The sequence below is a fragment of the Aspergillus lucknowensis genome (assembly GCF_044049455.1).
Source record: "Aspergillus lucknowensis strain CBS 449.75 chromosome Unknown BJX67scaffold_5, whole genome shotgun sequence".
NCBI lineage: Eukaryota > Fungi > Ascomycota > Eurotiomycetes > Eurotiales > Aspergillaceae > Aspergillus > Aspergillus lucknowensis.
The window spans coordinates 278,770-296,379 of record NW_027263549.1 but is presented as its reverse complement, the minus strand read 5'-3'; the positions used below and the strand labels follow the sequence as shown (position 1 = coordinate 296,379).

Below are 17,610 nucleotides of genomic sequence, written 5' to 3'. Positions count from 1 at the left end.
TTTTTGTTTTCCAATTTATCTTCCCCTTGGAGGCCTCCTGTTCTTTCGCCGACCTCGCAGCAGATTAATCTCACAATTCTTCCGTCCCTCCTTGCCGTCTCCGTGTTCTCTTCAGAATCTACCTGGGGCTGCTTCCCATATACACTGTTCCCCTCCTCCCGACCGCTCTCCTCAGCTTCAACCCCCCCGTTCCTCCGCCTCAAAATTTCAGAATGTCCGCCAAATCGATCTTCGAGGCCGATGGCAAGGCCATCCTTAACTACCACCTCACTCGTGCTCCTGTTATCAAGCCAACTCCTCTTCCTCCTTCCACAACACACAACCCTCCTCCCAAGCTCGCGTCTCTTTACTTCCCCGATGACCTGGCAGTCAAAGACGTCCTTGACCAGGCGGAGGTTACATACCCGTGGCTGTTGGCCCCAGGATCCAAGTTCGTGGCCAAGCCAGATCAATTGATTAAGAGGCGAGGCAAGAGCGGCCTACTTGCCCTAAACAAGACCTGGGCTGAGGCCAGGGAGTGGATTGAAACTCGTGCTGCAAAGGATATCCAGGTCGAGTCTGTTGTCGGTGTGCTCCGACACTTCCTCGTCGAGCCTTTCGTCCCTCACCCGCAGGAGACAGAATACTACATCAACATCCATTCCGTGCGTGAGGTACGATATAGCCCCACCAAGAAGAAGTGCGTGCAGGTCTGACTTTCCTAGGGTGATTGGATCCTCTTCACCCACGAGGGTGGTGTCGATGTTGGCGATGTTGATGCTAAGGCAGAAAAGCTCCTCATCCCCGTCAACCTCCAGAAATACCCCTCCAACGAAGAGATTGCTTCCACACTCCTGAGCAAGGTCCCGAAGGGCGTTCATAAAGTTCTTGTGGACTTCATCTCCCGTCTCTACGCCGTTTACGTCGACTGCCAGTTCACCTACCTTGAAATCAACCCTCTGGTCGTCATCCCCAATGCCGATGCGACCTCAGCAGAGGTTCACTTCCTCGATCTGGCGGCTAAGCTGGACCAGACCGCTGAGTTTGAGTGCGGCACCAAATGGGCCATTGCCCGTAGCCCAGCTAACCTCGGGATCGCCGCCCTTCCCACATCCGATAAGGTCAACATTGATGCCGGGCCCCCCATGGAGTTCCCTGCACCCTTTGGTCGTGAGCTGAGCAAGGAGGAAAAGTTCATTTCAGACATGGACGCCAAGACCGGTGCCTCCCTGAAGCTTACTGTTCTGAACGCCAATGGCCGTGTCTGGACCCTCGTCGCCGGTGGTGGTGCTTCCGTCGTCTACGCCGATGCCATTGCCTCTGCTGGTTTCGTCAGTGAGCTCGCCAACTATGGTGAATACTCCGGTGCGCCCACCGAGACACAAACCTTCAACTATGCTCGCACAATCCTCGACCTGATGTTGCGTGCCCCCATCCACCCCGATGGCAAGGTTCTCTTCATCGGCGGTGGTATTGCTAACTTCACCAACGTCGCCTCCACCTTCAAGGGTGTTATCCGTGCGCTGCGGGAAGTTGCTCCCGTTCTGAACGAGCACAAGGTACAGATCTGGGTGCGCCGTGCCGGTCCCAACTACCAGGAGGGTCTCAAGAACATCAAAGCTGTTGGAGAGGAACTCGGTCTTAACATGCACGTCTACGGTCCCGAGATGCACGTCAGTGGCATTGTTCCTCTTGCCCTCCAGGGCAAGCAAACCGATATCAAGGAGTTTGGGACTGCGTAAACAAAAAGAGGGGCGTTTTCCGATTCACTTAATATAATTCTTCGAGGTTCTTCTCAACGCACGGCATGACGGCTTTCTGCATTGTTCTACCCAATTTTATTTGCTTATTTCTAAATGGTAAAGATGACTGATGAAGTATTGTACGGAAACTCCGTTCTATCTGGTTTTAGACTCTGGGGATAGAGCAATAAAATACAATCTCAAAAAACAATTCCCATCCAATGTAAAAGCGAAAAGCTCAAAACGTAATCAGTCATCAAGGTCTGATATACATTGTTGTCGCGGAATGACTGGGAGAGGTCAGTTCTATACGTTCGGAAGTATACTAGGATCAGCCCAGATGGTAAGTTCAATACAACTCATGGGTATAAATACACGTAACGCGGTGACAGAAGTCCAAATAAGCTTAAATATTGACTCTAAGAGAATCAAGATCCACACAAGCTTCTGACGGACAGGCCCATGCGAGTCATAAAAGACAGAAGAGATCTGATAAAGAATGGGGGGTGGCTTGTGGGGTTGGTGCTCGGGAGAGTGGAAGGATGGACGGATGGCGGATGGTGTTGGAGACGCTGGTGTGCTGGTGCTTCCGTCCGTCCGAGGAGCGCTTCTCACTTGGAGCGCGGCTACGCGTTGAATGACTAAGGTTTTTCTGGTTAGAATCTGGTGTTCCCGGGATTGTTTCGAGGAGTTATGAGCTCTCGATCTTGGTGTCCTTGTGGAAGGCTCTTGTCTTTGGGTTGAGGGTTATACTTGCTTAAGCTTACTATGTTGATGGGCCGTCGGCGAAATACAGGATACATGAATGATTCAGGGACATATGATAAGAGATCATGTTATCCCGTCTCCATGTTTCCTTGTCATTCACCCGAGTTCTCTGCTGCTGATTGGCAATATCAGCTTGTCCACGAATAATATCACTGCGGCAGCTCCTTCGACTCGCGCGGTCGATCCAAGCTCATACCTGCGATGGGCAGGTTGTGAATAATCCCAACATGCCGCGCATTGGTGATGACTGCAGGTGTTCCATGCCAAGATCTCACGGAGATCGGCATCAGGGGCAGACAGCTGGAACCTCTGCTGCTCGAGAAGAACGGCTTCTACGCGTACGGTCCAGCGCTCCTTGTGCGGCTGTTGGGAAGGGGGGGGGGGCATCCCCGGCAACTGGACGACGAGAACCTCTTCTTCGCGGAGAATATTTTCGGATTCCGATTCGCGCATTGTCCGAGCGACTGCATCTACCAGTTTGACTCGGAGACCTCTGACCGGGGCCTCATGGGAAAGGACGTGTATGAATGGGCCAGCACTCTCATGGGCGACCTTGACTTCTACATACGTCGCGCATCAGTGGCGGGAGCTGAAAGGCCAGCTGCCAGTTTGGACACTGCTAGCACCCGGGGCCGTTTAGCCTTGGCTATGGATATGAGCCCGAGGGGCTGAATGCGATTCCAGACGTCGAGCTCATGCGGTTCCGTGGCAATCTCCATACCCAGACGAAAGACGGTGCGGCTATCCAGCTGAGCGTCGACTAACGGCAAGCCGGGGTGATATCATCTTCTGAAGTCTCTCCTTTTCGCTTTTAACGCGAGGGGAGTTGGCCATTCCTGCTTCTTTTCCTCTGCGGTTCTTACTCCTAGGATTTTGTGCAAATATGTATTCAAGTCTACTAGAGGGTTCTCCACAGAAACAGCCCTGCACCCGTTCCATGCACCGCACAGGTGCATTCCCTTTGCTGAAATATACATAAGTATGCTTCCTCTAAGGTTGGCCTCTATGTATATCACATGAAGTTTTGTGTACTTCGGTTCCGCATCGAGTACATATAGAATGGCTCACAGTAATCCTTCCGGTATATAATGCTCTCGCATATCGGGCATCGGCTTTTCAGGTTGTATTATTGAAGAATGACTTTATCCCCAGGGCACCATCAGTGGACCCGTGGCTCTGAACACCTAGGGTCTCTCGAAGGCTCAGGGTTTCTCGATGACCAGCGTGAGGGTGATGACTGTTCATGAACGATTCGGTAGGTAGCGGCTCGGCATGGAAACGTCCATTCATGACACTATCGTTGGGTAATTGAGACATCCCGGTCGAGGGGCGCGAAGGCCCTGCAAGGCGCGTGCGGTGGTTGGGAGTAGCATTCGGAGGGTCACCTGGAGCATTTTAGTCTCTTTTTTGGAGTTGGTAAGAGAACTATTGACATACCCCTCCGCAAAACAGCCGCTGGACGGCTTGGAGGGGGCATTGTAACCGCAGCGGCTTTCTGCTTCCCTCCTTTTGAGCTTCCGGTGCCGCTCCGCTGGTGTCGATGTAGCTGCTCTACTCCATCAAGATTCATGGGATACGACCTCTGTTGATACGCTAAGGGTGTTTGTGGAGGTCCTGATGCGCTGAGTGGTTTTGCCGCCACACCCCCTGAATCGTTACGTGATGCCTCGAGGGAATTTATGGCTTGGGACGCGGCGGCTGTCTGCATCTGTGACCGCATGGCTCGAGATTTAAGAAGATTGTAGAGATTAGTGATTTGAGAGAACTTCTTGCACTTCTCTCGGTACATATCGACAAGTTCCTGATTCTTCTTTCGGAGTTGTTCCTGCGCCGTTTGCATATCTGGCAGCGTGACATTAGCTAATATCTCAATGACAATCAGACCCTTGGAGCGCACGAACCGGCTAGCCTTGCCTGCATCGTCGAAAGCTCTGTATTCGCATTGTGGATAATCTTGTCCATCTGCGTATTTAGGTTCGTGTATTTCTCCGTCAGCGTCTTCCCCAAAAACTCTTGATAGAAACTTCCGAATCTGTCAGACGTCTTACCGGGCAGTGGCCAGGGGATAGGGGACGTACATTTCTTGGGTCGTTTGATACGCCCAAAAAGCTAAAGCCCGCCCGGCACATTCCATGATGGTGGTAGGGTCAAGCCCGGAGAGAACACTAGTTTTGTAATCTTCGGTAGGACTCAGAACAGTGTCCACGGCGTCATCTGGATTAACGAGGGTCGCTTGACAAGCAGGACACCGACGTTCGCCGCCAATGGGCCGTGAAAGGCCAAGAGCTTCGGCGCACTGAAGACAGAATATGTGCCTGACGGGTCAGTCTTCTTCTTTAGAATGAATGCTGAGAAGGCAGCTCTACTCACGAACAAGTAGTGACCACGGCTCTTTCTTTTAGAGACGCTCGGCAGCTGAGAGAGTTGCATCGGAGACAGAAGTCCATAATTAACACGAATTGTAGTGCTAACGATGTCGACGAGGACGTTGATGGAGCTGGAAAAGGAATTGATGTCCCGAGGTGGAAGAGATTGAGAAGGTAGGAGGTGTCGGCATGGGGATGTGTGGACCATATTCGCTTGCAACCTCATCTGCGAAGGCCACATCATTAACGAGTTAAACGAGAGTAGAGAGACAGACATCCACGATATGAAGGATGCTGCAGTAGGTATCGTTTTTATCGGGTATCTTAAACAAACAGAGTAATTTTGCTATAACCCACCCATCTATGTAGCAAAACGGTCTATATCCCGCCTCGCAAGGACAAGCTCAGAAAAAAAAAGTATTTCCCGACGCATCTCGTTTCGTCGTACGCATCTTCTCCTCAAATTCCGGCCCTGGTTCGTACTCCCGCCACAAGCTTGCGGGAAAGATGTGTTTGTTCCGCTCGTACCAGCGTCGGTCGACTACCTTGGTTAACGTGGGATCCTTATCACCTCCTTCCAGCTGCTCATTGCCCGGACGGTAAAGAGGATCATCGCTTGGAGCCGGTGGCGGAGGCTTGTTGAAGTAGTCAAACAGCAGGCCTCCACCCTTGGAGAAACTAGGGACACGATTCGCGATGAAGTAGTATATTTCATAATGCTATGTTTGTCAGCAGGGCGTCAAGCTGATGGGAAAAAAGGAAAAACAAAAAAAAAAGGAATATGGAGAACATACATGGGGGATAATGATTTCTCCCTTGACGAGCATCAAGTCATCCACGCTTACCCTCGCCCACTCGCGGCGGTTGAATTTCCTGCCCTTCGAAGCCCCGCTGGTATTACTGACACCCAGCTCAGCGCCAACTTTTCGACATCGGTCTAAAAAAAGCCAGACGTGATCTCCCTTCTTTACTTTGGCTGTACCCGCCGGTATATTTGTCCCGTCATAAAACACAAAAGGGATCAGGATCTCAGTATTCTTAATGGCCTCCTGCATCGATAGAAACTCCCTCCGCAAGGTATCCCGCGCTTCTGCCTCCGCCTTCAAAGCTGCCTTCGTAAGCGCCTTTGGTGGAGGCGGCGCTCGAGGATTGGGGGTAATGCGGCAGGATTGTGGTGCAGAGCTCTCGTCGAAGGGTGTACTCGTAGCAGATCGCGACGTACTTAATTCGGCGGGGGTGGGCGTCGCATTTGCGCTTGTCTTGGCTTGGAAAGCCTCCTCCTCTTCATCATCATCTCCAAATGACAGTTTGCTCTTCGCAAGTTGCTTCTTTTTCTTTTTCTTCGGAGGCCCCTCACTCCGCGTTGTCGAGTTCCTGCCAATCTGCGATGAGTTGGAGGTCCGGGCTCATCGTGCCTTGACTTACCCGTCGGTTATGTCACCTCCAGAAGGAGTTGCGCTTCTCGAATTACTGGAGGTAAACCTTCCGAGCGATTTATCATGCGCCTCACGCTCCTTTTGCTCGAGGACCTCTGCGCGGCGTTTGCGAAAATCGGAAAGGTGGACAAGGCCAACTGTCTGTGACTTGAGGAGATCTTCTGCAGACGCGGACTGACTAGTGAACGACCGTGGAGTTGCACTGTGACCTTGTTGTTCGGATTGCGGCATTATGATGCGCTGGACGGGATTCAAGACGCTGATTGGAGTTTATCACATGGAATCGGAAGCAAACCGCACGTTACTATATATCTGAGAGCGTGTATGGCCCAAAAGAATAACAAATGTGAGGATTCCCAAAATGAGCCAAGCCAGAAGCCTTCTCTGCTTGCGATATTTGACGTTCTGAAGTTATTTCCTCGCGAGTGATGGTCCTCGTTGCGGTCGATCCATCGACCGAGACCGAAGCAAACATAGCAAACTCGGAGGCCTCCACGGGACCTCCCAAACAAGGATGGGAGCTTTGACATTTTCAATCGCCTTTCTTTCTCGATTAAGCACTATTAAGGATGTCGCACGCTATGGAAGATGACGATGATGACCTCTACGATCCTGCCGATGCAGTACCGGTTACACAACCCCCGAGGGATCCGCGAAGATCCCTAGCAGACCCTTCAATAAAGGACGCGAGCGATGCGGAGGATGAAGAGGAGATGGAGGAGGAAGACGAGGTAGGCATACTCGTCTCAGCTCGCATGATGCAATCGGCTAATAGACGACTACAGGACGATTTCAATATAATAACAGAAGCACCCCCGGAAGCGCCTCCTCCGGAAGTGTGAGCTGAACCATTGATTGGGATATTCGCATTTGCTAACATCACCCAGTCAACATCCCCGTCATGCCTCCCTAAAAGCCGATTCTTCTCAACGTCCTATATCCACCGATTCATCTTCTATCCCGAAGACTCAGGCACCCTCGTTAACACCAAAGGTTGACGGCTCAGCTTCCGTACCTGCTGGTACGAAGCCTGCAGCACAGAAGCCAGGTTCAGCATACCCCGCGGTTCACGCATCCTCGATCGACGTTAATGCTAATCCCGTTCACCCGACTACTGGGAAACCGATCATGTCGACGGATATGGATACCGATTTCCCGGAGGATGACAAGCCGTGGAGGCGGCCCGGGAGCGACTTGACAGATTATTTCAACTACGGTTTCGACGAGTTTACCTGGGCAAGTTATGTGCTGAAGCAACAAGAATTACGGAAAGAAGTGGGGGATCAGAAGAAACAGCTGGATGATATGCAGAGTTTCCTAACTATGGGATTACCTCCACTACCCAATGCTCAGCCGAATGCCGGACCACCTGCAGGAAGCGCCCCTCCTGCTATGCCTGGAATGCCGGGAATGCCAGACATGAACCCCGAAATGATGCAGGGTATGCTGGCGTCGATGATGGCGCAGGGGCTCGACCCTGCCTCTATGGACCCAATGGCTTTCATGCAACAAGCGCAGGCGATGATGGGCGGGCAATCCAATGCAGGCGGCGGGCAGCAAGGCCAGCATGGGTTTGGCGGTCAGGCTGGTGGCCAAGGGCAAATGGGTTACGGGGGTGGTTATGGAGGAGGCCGAGGCCGAGGAAGGAGATGGTAGCCCAATGGCCACGGAATAAACTCTAATGAATGTGAATGTAAGCTGCTCAAGATAGTCAATATGCGATCGATTTTTCCCTCGTTGCATCGTGTAGCCCTCGATATATCGTGGGCAGAAGCAGGCGGTCGGGCTTTCGAGAGCAAGGAGAACGGCAGGCTTCGGGATGCTGTGGACGGCGGCGAATTTCTCATCGAAGGAGTAAAATTGCGTTCCTGCTCGCTCACTGAAAGAACATTCAGGGATAGACGTCTGAAATACATCTTCCTCGTTTACCCTTAGAGCAGACATTGTTGTTGGAAGGTCAAAGCCCGGAAGAAGGAAGGATACCCTCGGCAGCAGCTCTGGAGGTCGGTCTTGGCATTCTGGAAATTTCTCGCCGGTCCAGATCATCATCTTCCAAGCTCGCCGACTTGTGCTCTTCTTCTTCTTCGTCTTCCACATCTCAAACCCCCGATCCGCCAGCGCTTGCATCTGCTTCCTCCCAAAACTTTCCCTGTACTTACTACCACCGTCCCATATTCTCAACATGGTACGTCATCTCAATGATACCTGAGTGGAGCAGAGCTCCCTTCAAAAGTTTTCCGTCTCTCCTTGAATCAGCACGCAGCCTCCCTTACCTCTCCAGCGATTATTGATACACGAAATTTTCTGACTGACGCGGGTTATTTGATTAGTCCCTCCTCCGCAACGTCAAGAACCTTGCCCCTCTCCTGGACCGCGTCCTTGTCCAGCGCATCAAGCCCGAGGCCAAGACCGCCTCTGGCATCTTCCTCCCTGAGAGCAGCGTCAAAGAGCAGAACGAGGCTAAGGTGCTCGCTGTCGGCCCCGGTGCCGTCGACCGGAATGGCCAGCGTATCCCCATGGGTGTTGCTACTGGTGACCGGGTCCTAATTCCCCAGGTACGTTTCTAGGTCATTGTCACCTAGATGAGCTTGGCTATACAGGGCCTATGCCCTATACTCGGCCACGAAGTCAAGTGCTGACGACACTCTCTATGATAGTTCGGTGGAAGTCCTATTAAGGTTGGCGAGGAGGAGTACACTCTCTTCCGCGATTCCGAGTAAGCCTTGCGTTCTCTCAGTTCCTGTTTGCATGTCTCTAACAAGAACAACCAGGATTCTCGCCAAGATCAACGAGTAAAGAATACTCCGAATCGAACCTGATCTAACGTCTTGACTCGTTTCGTTCTGCTTGGACCGAACCGTCTGAGTCGTTGTATTATATCTTTGACACAATCATGATCCTTAACGTTTCAGCCCCGTATAAAAACTAGCAAAGGAGCCTGGGCGATAATGGGAGAACATATGTTTTTGTCCTTCCCATATTCTTGGGATAATGATTCTTGCATTTATGTGCTGAAAGCGTGACTGTTTTGCATACTACCTGATGTACTTCTAAAGGACTGTCATCTTGCCCCATTTAAGGTGCGATGCACTCGAGTAATACGGATATCTCCTCTCTGTTGTACCACAATTCCTGACCAGCAATTTGGATTTCCATTCCCTCACTGTACCATACCGTCTAAATTCAGCGCCCAGTCACACTGCCAATCCCTCTCGATTAGTGTGTCAACCCGCTTCAACATCCCCTCCCCTAGTAAGTCCCCAAAGAGCGTTCGTCGCTCATCCGGCGACATCTCCACAAATCTCGAAAGGTGCCCTGCACTGTTCTGAGGAAGGGCCACCTGGTGATATCCCCCGTCACTCGCAGAACCGCCTGCAGTCCTCCTGAGAACGGCCATAGCAACATGCGCCGCATACGGATTCAACCCCATACGGCGCAGAAACAACTCCCAGGTACTCTCCTCCATGTCCCCCAGCGATAACCCAATCTGTGGCTTTGGGTTGACAGGCGTGAACGAAATCCCATACTGAGACTGAACTCCTGGCGCGGGTATCCGACACGCATGTTTATGCGCGAGGGCGAGGATCCATCCCGCGGCGATTTCTGGGACCGACGGGATCAAGAGCGGAGTGGTATTCGCGTACCCGGCCATTGAGGAGCAAAATGCGGTTAGGGAGGCCATGGACGAAAGGAGACGTTTATCTGTGGTGGAATGTTGGTTCGAGACTCGGGGCTTACATTTCTTGGACTGCTCGGTGCCGTAGAATACGAGGATGTAGAGCTGTTCGTAACGGCATGAAAGGCGATATATCTGGTCTCTGAGTGGCGAGTTGATTGTTTTCGGACCGCCGGGTTGGAGACAGGCTGCCTTGTGGCCGGGGAGGTATAACTGCATCGTTGCTTGTGCAGTCGTTAGAGCGATGCCAGTTTTCGGTGATAGGACTATATCTGCTTCTTCAGGAGCGGGGAGCGAGGTTATATGCGGCCGTTGATGCTGAGATCGCGAAAGGTTATGTCGGGATTTGAGCTGATGCTGTGGTGGACTGTTTGTATAATCTCGATATATTAGTGTTGGCGGGTGCTCGGTTCCCTCGATATATTGGATGATTCGCAAATGTGTCTTCAATAATGCAGTTGATAGAACGATAATTAGGTCCTCATTTTGGGTAGGAACCCGGGGTGTTTGTGTCAAGGTCGTTGATGGCCCATGCGTGGACACGCCTGTAGTTATGCATGAAGCCCATTGACGATTTGCGACGCAGGGAGTTCTGGTACCATTTTTTTGGCTGGCATCCTGATATCTTTTGCGGCTAGCGAAGTGAGGACTCGCTGAATCGACTTGTTTTTGGGTAGTTATCCCCCTCGTCTCCATGAAGGACGACAAAGATCCCAGGTTTGCACGGGCTATTTGCGGAAGAGCGCGCTGCTGAGCCGGTTCTATCCTGTCGGTGGCATCGCGGGCATTCGACGTATTCTGCTGTCGGAGTTCTTGGGATGGGCCTGGTCTCCTTGCCTGACGAGACCGATTGCTCGCGGTGGTAGTGTGGCTACTGTCCACGGCCTCAGGGCCAGCCATGCCGTCATCCTTGTTGCAGTATGCTTTGGAGGCTTTTTCAAGTGGAGTTATTCTGGAGAGTGATCCGGAGTTCTTTGAGTGGCATTCAATCACTGTACCCTGCTCGAAGGGGGTGTCTGCATCTTTTACGGGTTGTGTCCTCGGGGATTCGCTGGCTGCCACATTGGACGGGGACAGGCGAGAAATATTCTGGCGGAAGTCTGTGTTGTATCCAGCAACGGAATCCGAAATCCTATTGAATGGTATGGAGGTATTGCTCGGTGTACGGCTGGATATCGAATCCGTCTTCTTGCCACATCCGTCTATAGATAGAACACTCGGCAGAGTGCATGGTTGGGTCTCGAATCTTGACGGATCGCCTGCCGATCTCGCACTCTCAGCTGAACCAGTCACCTGCAGTTTTTCTCCTCTCGTTGAACAGCAGAAGTCTGACCACCTCATACCAACTGACACAGACACGCAGTTTTCCGGCTTCGATTCGGGAAGCTTCGAATGATCGCAACACGAATCACAATCCGTGAGAGAAGAGACCGGGCTGGGGAGCATATGCTCTTCAGATATCGGGGTTGGACTTGGAGTGAAATGGTGGTCGTATAGTGGAACGATAGGGTGTTCGGGCTCGAGCGTATCGGTCTATATTCAGGACAATTAGCAAAAGACACCAAGTACAGCGCGACACGACTTGCATTGCTCACGTTCAACAAGCGACCTAATGCATATTCAATCTCCTTCACGGGTGTTATTCCCGTGGATCGAACGCATTGGATGAGCGAAAATGAATCCCTCGTGCATCCCAGTTTCTCTTGCTTGGTCTGCTGTAGAGGCGCACCTCGACCAAGGAGCGAGCCGGATACCGGGTTGGCGAGGCTGACGGTTTTGGGGAGCGCCATCGACTTCTGTATGTCACTATCATGGAGGGTATAGCACAAAGGCCTTTGGGATAACTTCGTACAGTTCTCATCCTCTATGCCGAGTATCAGAGGCTCAAGCTTCATGTCGTCGATACGATGGAATGAGGGAAGGATATCACTCCACCTGAGCTCTTCTAAGCTTCCTGTATAGACATCATGGACGATCGAGGCCAGGGAACAGGCGCTCTCCTTTGGGACCTTGAGTCTTTCTCTTTGTAGGCTTTCTTCGAGACTAACGCGAGCGCTGTGGAAGTGATCCGCATACTCCAACTGGACTGCTCGCGGCAATACATTGTTTCCATCATGAGTCTTGAGGGCATTATCGATGTGCTGAAGAGGATCAATAGCTGTGTAAGAGCAAGCAATTCCGTGGTAACGAGCGTAATCCAGCAGCGAAGGCTCCATTTTGAGAGTCTGTACTAGTAGGCAGAGGTCAAAGCATGCCAGACAGCACTTTCTCTTGCAAACCGGCCGCTTATCACACACCAATGGGGGGAACGGTCGCCGCTATGGAGCTCAAGACCCTGGAGCTGTGCCGGGGTCGAAGCAGAAAAATACAAAGCAGATGCCTAGGTGGCTTCCGAAGTGTAAGCAGGCGACGTTGGAACGGACTTTGGCTATCCAGCTCTTTGGATAGGAGACGAAACAAACATAGCACTCCGTAAATTCTCCCGCTACTCTATTAAGATAAACGCCGCACGCAAGACCATAAAAAACGATACAGATACATCGTCGACCCTAGACCAGAACATCCAGAATCCATGTGCCACCATAAGATACAAAGAAGACGGACGCAGTTCCTAGAAGTTATGCCGGCCGTCATGGCCCGACGGCGCCCCGAAAACAACTTCCTGCGCCTGTTCAGTAACCGTACCTAGACGGCTGGCAACGCCCAGGATACCGGTTTCAACGTCACTCAGAACAGCGGCGAGGTCATTCAGAACCGACTTTGGAGCTCCAGCACCGGTGCTATCCCGACTTCGCGAAGTTGTGAAGTCATGGATCTGCCGTTCTAGAGTCGATTCAACCCCATGTAAGTGGTCCTCGATCTCCTTCAGATTCTGGGTATAGCGCTCAAGAACAACGCTCATCTCATCAGAACGTTGGGAGAAATATTCTACGAGATTCACAGGCACGCCATTGATGGTACTTTCAGAAGATGAACCGCCTTCGACGTCATCTGGCAGCGCAAGGGTGTTCTTGCGCGTCGATCGTAGGGATTGTGAATCTGGCACCTTCTGATCTTGAGCTGGCCACCATCCCGAACCCCCCGTTGGCTGATACTGCAATGGAAGCTTGAGTGTATCTATGGCACGGAATGCAACCTGGGCTTCGGCTGCGTCTCGAGATACAAGGTTGCGCAGCTGATCAATAGCGCTGGCGTCATTCTCCAGCGCGTGTTGCATTGTTTCCAGCTTCCCCTGAACATACTCCACATCGTTTGGTATGGTGCTTCCCTGAGCCGCAACAGAGGGAACCATGTTGGCAACCTCATTGCACATTTTTATCTGGTTAACCACAAAGGTATCGAATCGTTCAAGCTCTGCTTTGATCTCATCTGCGCAGCTCTCGTACTTGGTGGTTGGCAGAAGGTTTGTAATATCTACCTTAACACCGGGAATCACCGTCCCTGTCCCAGGGGTTGTCGCTGTTTGCTGTGCTGACTGGGCTGTAGTACTTTGGTTTCCGAAAAGTGAGAGTGTCGGTTTCTGGGCTTGCTGCTGCTGCTGGTTGGTACTCTGAGTTGCGCTGCCGCTATTCTGAATGTTAGGTCCAATGCTGCCACATGTCGAATTCGTGAACGAAGTAGAAAAGTTCTTACAAAATACCACCAGCCGTGGTCGAGCCCCCTAGACTGAATAGCGGTTTGGATTGGGTTTGACTCGTGGAACTGGTTCCCAAGTTCCCAAACAGCCCTCCGGTACTCCCGGCTTGTGTTTTGGCATCATTTCCAGCAGCAGTTGTAGAGAAAAGGCCGCTTGACTGTTGTTGTGTGGTGTTGGCCGTGGTGCTGTTGTTGAACAAGCCGCCGCCTCCTGAGCTATTTTGCTGCTGGCTACCTAAGCCCGAAAATAGGTTTGAACCTGACGCCTGAGTTTGCTGTGCGCTTCCACCTCCGGCGTTGCCGAACAAACTGCTAGTTGGTTTGGATTGCGGCGCAGCCGTCCCGAAAAGGCTTCCGGATGTGTTCGCCGTGCTTGGTGCACCCGCGGAAGTTGTGGTCGTCTGCGTAGGCCCACCGCCACTATAAAGCAGGACGAGCGAGATTAGCATTTGTGACAGGCTCTCCAACGCTGGGTTTCTGAAAGAGAAGGTCGGAGGCTGTGGAAGATGGAGGCAACGGGAAATGGAAACCGCAAAGCACTGTAACCAAACGGAGGCACGAGAAAGGTTCTTACAAGGAAGAATTGGCAGAGGTTGTGTTGATGGAGAGCCCGGTTGGAGCTGCGGATTTCGAGGAAAACATTCTGCTGGAAGGGTCAAGAAACCGGCGAATTTGCGATTGACCGTAGGTAGCCTAAACGACGAGATTTGTTTGCTTCCGCACCCCTCATTAAAGACAGCTCTCAATTCGACCGGCTCCAGCACCTGCTCAAGGATGGGTTGAGCTGCAGAACTGGTGACGAAGCTGCGGACGGGCCCACACCAGAAGGATGATGGGGGAGGAATCCGTGCCCAGTCGCGGCCCTGGGACCGTCGTTCGGAAAAAGAATCCACCGAAACTCCGAGCAAACGGCACTCTATATCGATATGCCGATCTATTTATCAATGTGACCGGATGGGGGACGAATTGAGGTTTGGTTGATTAATGATTTGCATGCTAGTCAGGTCCACGTAGGAGGACTAACTACCTTGGCCGTGGCATGCCATACACCGCCGGCTTAGAACCTTCCACGTGTCGGCCCTGCTATCGCAGTCTGGCGCGTTTTTTTTCTTTACGTTCAAAAGCTCAAAGGCGCCGCAGCCCTCGGGGGGGTCATGAAGAGTGTACCCTGCTTGAGATTTGAGGCTTGTGCTGGAAGTATATAAATCATTTTCCTTTCAGCTGTCGAATCTATTGCGCGGCGTCGAGAGCTCCAACACTTCCCGCCGGACTCTGAAGCGGCGTGCTATAGTCAGTATGCTGGAAAGCGGAGAGTCACAACCGCGGCCAATATGCCTGGCATCAACCAGGGGCAGGTTAACACAGTCATTTCGCTTGAATCAGAGTTCACCTGCTCATCAACCCGAAGGTGTACCCTCGGTTCCTGGGAAGGAGGAACGGGCTACTGCCGGCCCAAATTATTTCAAGAGTGCCGAATGGTGAGTTCAAAATCTGAGGCTTTAATGACGGGTGTCGCACTCCAACTGATAGCTGGCTATCAGGTCTCCGGATAATACTACACTCCTGACAGATTCTGCGGACCATAATCTAAGGACCTACATTCTGTGAGTACCTCCCTTGGTCAAGAAACACGATGTTATCTAACAAACCGTATACAGGCCTCCAGATCTCCTCGATAAGAAGGAATCTCCACATCAGTTATCTCCGTTCTCTGTCTTTTCGTCCGGGGAGCCCACATATGCGTCGACTTTCTACCCCTTCTTCTCGCTTCGGGAGCCGTCTTCTGCTTTATTTCTCTCGTCTGTTAGAGACCATCCAATTAGGCTTACTTCTGCATTGGAGCCGACATCATTGGCAACGTACTCCCTCGTGAATCCAACAACGGAAGCTTTCATCACTCCACATTCCCTCGTTTACCCTCCTTCGTTAGGGGGCACACATTTCCTGACCGGATCAGATAGCCTGATATGTCTCTTCGACGTTTCTCGACCTGGTAATGAGGGTCCCGTTTCCTGGATGCCCACGATTCCTAGCAAGCGGAAACAACTAGTGGGAGGAGGAATTGGCATGAAGGGTATCGTCTCTGCAATGGCAGTAAACCCAACAGAATGCGGTATCCTTGCGGCCGGCACATTTTCGCGTAACGTCGGTCTATATGATTCAAACGGCTCGGGACAATCTTTGGGAACTTTTAATGTTGCTAAAACTGAAGCTGATCGTGATATTGGCGGGTGCGGGATTACTCAGCTCATCTGGAGTCCGTGTGGGAGATATCTTTATATCGCTGAACGCAAGAGCGATGGTGTCATGATCTATGATATTAGGGTTACTGGACAGCTTCTGGGGTGGCTTCGGGGCCGTAGCGCTCTTACTAACCAAAGGATGAAGATTGATATGGTGGCAACCGGACAGGGCAGCTCGCATGAGATCTGGGCAGGCGGCACAGATGGCTTTGTGAGATTGTGGCAGGATCCGACGTACAGTGCTGGCGAGCAGGAGCCGAGGTGGCAATGGAGAGCCGACGATAGTAAGTATGACTTTTGCTTGAGATGGGGAGCGTGCGTTTTAACAAAGCTATCTAGACTCGATCAGCAGTGTTGTCATGCGTCCGACGGGCAATATTGCAGCCACAACATCTGGCCAGAAGCGCTTCACGTACCATGCTGGTGACACTTGTGATATATATCCCACCACAAGCCTCAATCACTCATTGGATGTCTGGCTCCTTCCAAGGGTAGCTGGATTCGAAATCTAATAATGGGGCAAAGGTGTTCAATGCGACTGAGAGGGGTCTAGCCCGCCTGGAAAAGCCGTGACAAAAGTTTGGTCCACGACACTTCGTTTCTAAAGTCATCCACTTGGTATTATTCGCCTGTATTCTTCACGGTATAGCGGTCACGAGCACACGAGTGTCCCCAGGAGAAAGTTTGCTCGTGGTCTTGGAAGATGGCCATGACATTCACGAATCAGGAGACCAGACGGCGGCTGTTGTCCCTGTCTAGCCCTCTACGCTACTACTAGCTAATTCCGGTGGAAATTGGTTCTCCCCCAAAGCGCCGTGGTTGTTGACTCAGAAATCATGGCGATAACTTGCAGACGCAGGGTCATGGTTCCTACCAATCCTTCAGCCCTGCGGCTCAATGGAGCTCCCGATATTCGTTCCTCCTCGCGAGCATCCCATTCAAGTTGGAGCAGTCCTCGACAATCAGGTTGTTTGACTTATTCCGGCTCCGACACATTGACCTTAACCATTGCAGCTCCCTTCCGGCAGCACTGGTCCATTGTTACGGCCCACCCACTATTTCAAACAATACTGTGAATGAAACACATATGGGGCCGTTCCTAAAGAATCATGTGGCTGGTCCTTGGTGGAGGCCTATCAGGAAGCCAGACTTGACCATCCGATGTGGCCTTGGATAATGTGCGCATTTTATTGTTGGATCATATCAGCGTGAATGATGTCAATGTGTTTATGCCTCCGAAGAGTGAATACTGGTGCCTCTCTCAATGCGTCGCTATTCGCTTTCACCCTCGCTCAACACCTCTGGATCTCTCTACTTCCTCTTATACATTCCTCCCATCTTCGTTCTCTTCTTCTTCCTCTTCCTCTTCCACATCCCCTCTACATCTTCTCTATCCTCGTGCCATCTTCTCCTATCCAGAAACACGTCTATCTTCGTTCCTACTCCCAAAGTCTTTCTCAAGTTTACCCTTTGGCCAATCAGATCCTCCAAACCAGAAAGCCCGAGTTTGCCGTTTCTCGTCTTGAGAAATGGCCAACGACGGCAGCATGGAAAGTGGAATACATCCCGAGTTCCCTGATTGGGTTAATTGGGATTTCTGCTCTGATGTTAGGCCAGGGCCCAACAATCTCAACGCCGAAACGTCGCTTCTGAGTGCAGAGGAACGGTCTTTCTTGAGGTATGGAGACGCTTGCATGGAGAAGGCAGACGCCGACCCGAAGCCGGAAGAAAGACCCCTCAGTATCGACAATTCCCAGTCGAGGG

The 17,610-nt window shown here is 51.7% G+C and overlaps 10 protein-coding genes across 10 annotated transcripts; 6 read left to right on the top strand and 4 right to left on the bottom strand.

Moving 5' to 3' along the window:
* The first annotated feature begins 17 nt into the window (after positions 1-17).
* aclA (putative ATP citrate lyase subunit (Acl)) lies at positions 18-1,952 on the top strand. Its single transcript, XM_071026158.1, has 2 exons — positions 18-653; positions 705-1,952. Exons 1-2 carry the CDS (start codon positions 213-215, stop codon positions 1,719-1,721), a joined length of 1,458 nt encoding a protein of 485 aa, XP_070889630.1. The 5' UTR covers positions 18-212; the 3' UTR covers positions 1,722-1,952.
* Positions 1,953-2,732: 780 nt separating this feature from the next.
* BJX67DRAFT_377988 (uncharacterized protein) lies at positions 2,733-3,253 on the top strand (the record flags this gene model as incomplete). Its single annotated transcript, XM_071032257.1, has 2 exons — positions 2,733-3,123; positions 3,174-3,253. The coding sequence occupies 2 exons, from the start codon at positions 2,733-2,735 to the stop codon at positions 3,251-3,253; spliced, it is 471 nt and encodes a 156-aa protein (XP_070889629.1).
* A 263-nt stretch (positions 3,254-3,516) lies between these two features.
* On the bottom strand, positions 3,517-5,097 carry BJX67DRAFT_244704 (uncharacterized protein). The gene is made up of 5 exons (XM_071026157.1): positions 4,860-5,097; positions 4,568-4,804; positions 4,391-4,512; positions 3,927-4,331; positions 3,517-3,874 (listed from the first exon to the last, which is right to left on the bottom strand). The coding sequence occupies exons 1-5, from the start codon at positions 4,934-4,936 to the stop codon at positions 3,606-3,608; spliced, it is 1,110 nt and encodes a 369-aa protein (XP_070889628.1). The 5' UTR covers positions 4,937-5,097; the 3' UTR covers positions 3,517-3,605.
* Positions 5,098-6,699, bottom strand: BJX67DRAFT_244703 (FAM50/XAP5 family protein). Its single transcript, XM_071026156.1, has 3 exons — positions 6,281-6,699; positions 5,650-6,229; positions 5,098-5,574 (listed from the first exon to the last, which is right to left on the bottom strand). Exons 1-3 carry the CDS (start codon positions 6,520-6,522, stop codon positions 5,260-5,262), a joined length of 1,137 nt encoding a protein of 378 aa, XP_070889627.1. The 5' UTR covers positions 6,523-6,699; the 3' UTR covers positions 5,098-5,259.
* Positions 6,700-6,808: 109 nt separating this feature from the next.
* fip1 (cleavage polyadenylation factor subunit FIP1) lies at positions 6,809-8,363 on the top strand. Its single transcript, XM_071028235.1, has 3 exons — positions 6,809-7,022; positions 7,077-7,129; positions 7,179-8,363. The coding sequence occupies exons 1-3, from the start codon at positions 6,861-6,863 to the stop codon at positions 7,945-7,947; spliced, it is 984 nt and encodes a 327-aa protein (XP_070889626.1). The 5' UTR covers positions 6,809-6,860; the 3' UTR covers positions 7,948-8,363.
* Positions 8,364-8,473: 110 nt separating this feature from the next.
* Positions 8,474-9,087, top strand: BJX67DRAFT_370112 (GroES family chaperonin; the record flags this gene model as incomplete). Its single annotated transcript, XM_071030875.1, has 4 exons — positions 8,474-8,476; positions 8,622-8,846; positions 8,949-9,007; positions 9,063-9,087. 4 exons carry the CDS (start codon positions 8,474-8,476, stop codon positions 9,085-9,087), a joined length of 312 nt encoding a protein of 103 aa, XP_070889625.1.
* A 364-nt stretch (positions 9,088-9,451) lies between these two features.
* On the bottom strand, positions 9,452-12,183 carry BJX67DRAFT_377985 (uncharacterized protein; the record flags this gene model as incomplete). Its single annotated transcript, XM_071032256.1, has 3 exons — positions 9,452-11,226; positions 11,311-11,500; positions 11,563-12,183. 3 exons carry the CDS (start codon positions 12,181-12,183, stop codon positions 9,452-9,454), a joined length of 2,586 nt encoding a protein of 861 aa, XP_070889624.1.
* Positions 12,184-12,220: 37 nt separating this feature from the next.
* Positions 12,221-12,500, top strand: BJX67DRAFT_344292 (uncharacterized protein). The gene has a single exon (XM_071028233.1). It carries the CDS (start codon positions 12,267-12,269, stop codon positions 12,441-12,443), a length of 177 nt encoding a protein of 58 aa, XP_070889623.1. The 5' UTR covers positions 12,221-12,266; the 3' UTR covers positions 12,444-12,500.
* On the bottom strand, positions 12,425-14,571 carry BJX67DRAFT_344291 (nucleoporin FG repeat-containing protein). The gene is made up of 3 exons (XM_071028232.1): positions 14,178-14,571; positions 13,601-14,023; positions 12,425-13,533 (listed from the first exon to the last, which is right to left on the bottom strand). The coding sequence occupies exons 1-3, from the start codon at positions 14,243-14,245 to the stop codon at positions 12,579-12,581; spliced, it is 1,446 nt and encodes a 481-aa protein (XP_070889622.1). The 5' UTR covers positions 14,246-14,571; the 3' UTR covers positions 12,425-12,578.
* BJX67DRAFT_244626 (uncharacterized protein) lies at positions 14,513-16,520 on the top strand. Its single transcript, XM_071026155.1, has 4 exons — positions 14,513-15,081; positions 15,145-15,207; positions 15,262-16,130; positions 16,186-16,520. Exons 1-4 carry the CDS (start codon positions 14,900-14,902, stop codon positions 16,356-16,358), a joined length of 1,287 nt encoding a protein of 428 aa, XP_070889621.1. The 5' UTR covers positions 14,513-14,899; the 3' UTR covers positions 16,359-16,520.
* Positions 16,521-17,610: the final 1,090 nt, after the last annotated feature.

Coding starts and splice junctions, on each gene's coding strand:
- fip1 (XM_071028235.1), top strand. CDS start 6,861: ATGTCGCACGCTATGGAAGATGACGATGATGACCTCTACGATCCTGCC. Junction 7,023..7,076: donor AGATGGAGGAGGAAGACGAG/GTAGGCATACTC, acceptor AGACGACTACAG/GACGATTTCAATATAATAAC. Junction 7,130..7,178: donor GAAGCGCCTCCTCCGGAAGT/GTGAGCTGAACC, acceptor AACATCACCCAG/TCAACATCCCCGTCATGCCT.
- BJX67DRAFT_244626 (XM_071026155.1), top strand. CDS start 14,900: ATGCTGGAAAGCGGAGAGTCACAACCGCGGCCAATATGCCTGGCATCA. Junction 15,082..15,144: donor TATTTCAAGAGTGCCGAATG/GTGAGTTCAAAA, acceptor GCTGGCTATCAG/GTCTCCGGATAATACTACAC. Junction 16,131..16,185: donor GCAATGGAGAGCCGACGATA/GTAAGTATGACT, acceptor AAAGCTATCTAG/ACTCGATCAGCAGTGTTGTC.
- BJX67DRAFT_244704 (XM_071026157.1), bottom strand. CDS start 4,936: ATGGACTTCTGTCTCCGATGCAACTCTCTCAGCTGCCGAGCGTCTCTA. Junction 4,513..4,567: donor TATCAAACGACCCAAGAAAT/GTACGTCCCCTA, acceptor CAGATTCGGAAG/TTTCTATCAAGAGTTTTTGG. Junction 4,332..4,390: donor GATGCAGGCAAGGCTAGCCG/GTTCGTGCGCTC, acceptor TCACGCTGCCAG/ATATGCAAACGGCGCAGGAA.
- BJX67DRAFT_244703 (XM_071026156.1), bottom strand. CDS start 6,522: ATGCCGCAATCCGAACAACAAGGTCACAGTGCAACTCCACGGTCGTTC. Junction 6,230..6,280: donor GGAGGTGACATAACCGACGG/GTAAGTCAAGGC, acceptor GCAGATTGGCAG/GAACTCGACAACGCGGAGTG. Junction 5,575..5,649: donor GAGAAATCATTATCCCCCAT/GTATGTTCTCCA, acceptor TGACAAACATAG/CATTATGAAATATACTACTT.
- BJX67DRAFT_344292 (XM_071028233.1), top strand. CDS start 12,267: ATGGGGGGAACGGTCGCCGCTATGGAGCTCAAGACCCTGGAGCTGTGC.
- aclA (XM_071026158.1), top strand. CDS start 213: ATGTCCGCCAAATCGATCTTCGAGGCCGATGGCAAGGCCATCCTTAAC. Junction 654..704: donor ACATCCATTCCGTGCGTGAG/GTACGATATAGC, acceptor TGACTTTCCTAG/GGTGATTGGATCCTCTTCAC.
- BJX67DRAFT_344291 (XM_071028232.1), bottom strand. CDS start 14,245: ATGTTTTCCTCGAAATCCGCAGCTCCAACCGGGCTCTCCATCAACACA. Junction 14,024..14,177: donor ACCTCTGCCAATTCTTCCTT/GTAAGAACCTTT, acceptor CCTGCTTTATAG/TGGCGGTGGGCCTACGCAGA. Junction 13,534..13,600: donor ACCACGGCTGGTGGTATTTT/GTAAGAACTTTT, acceptor CATTCAGAATAG/CGGCAGCGCAACTCAGAGTA.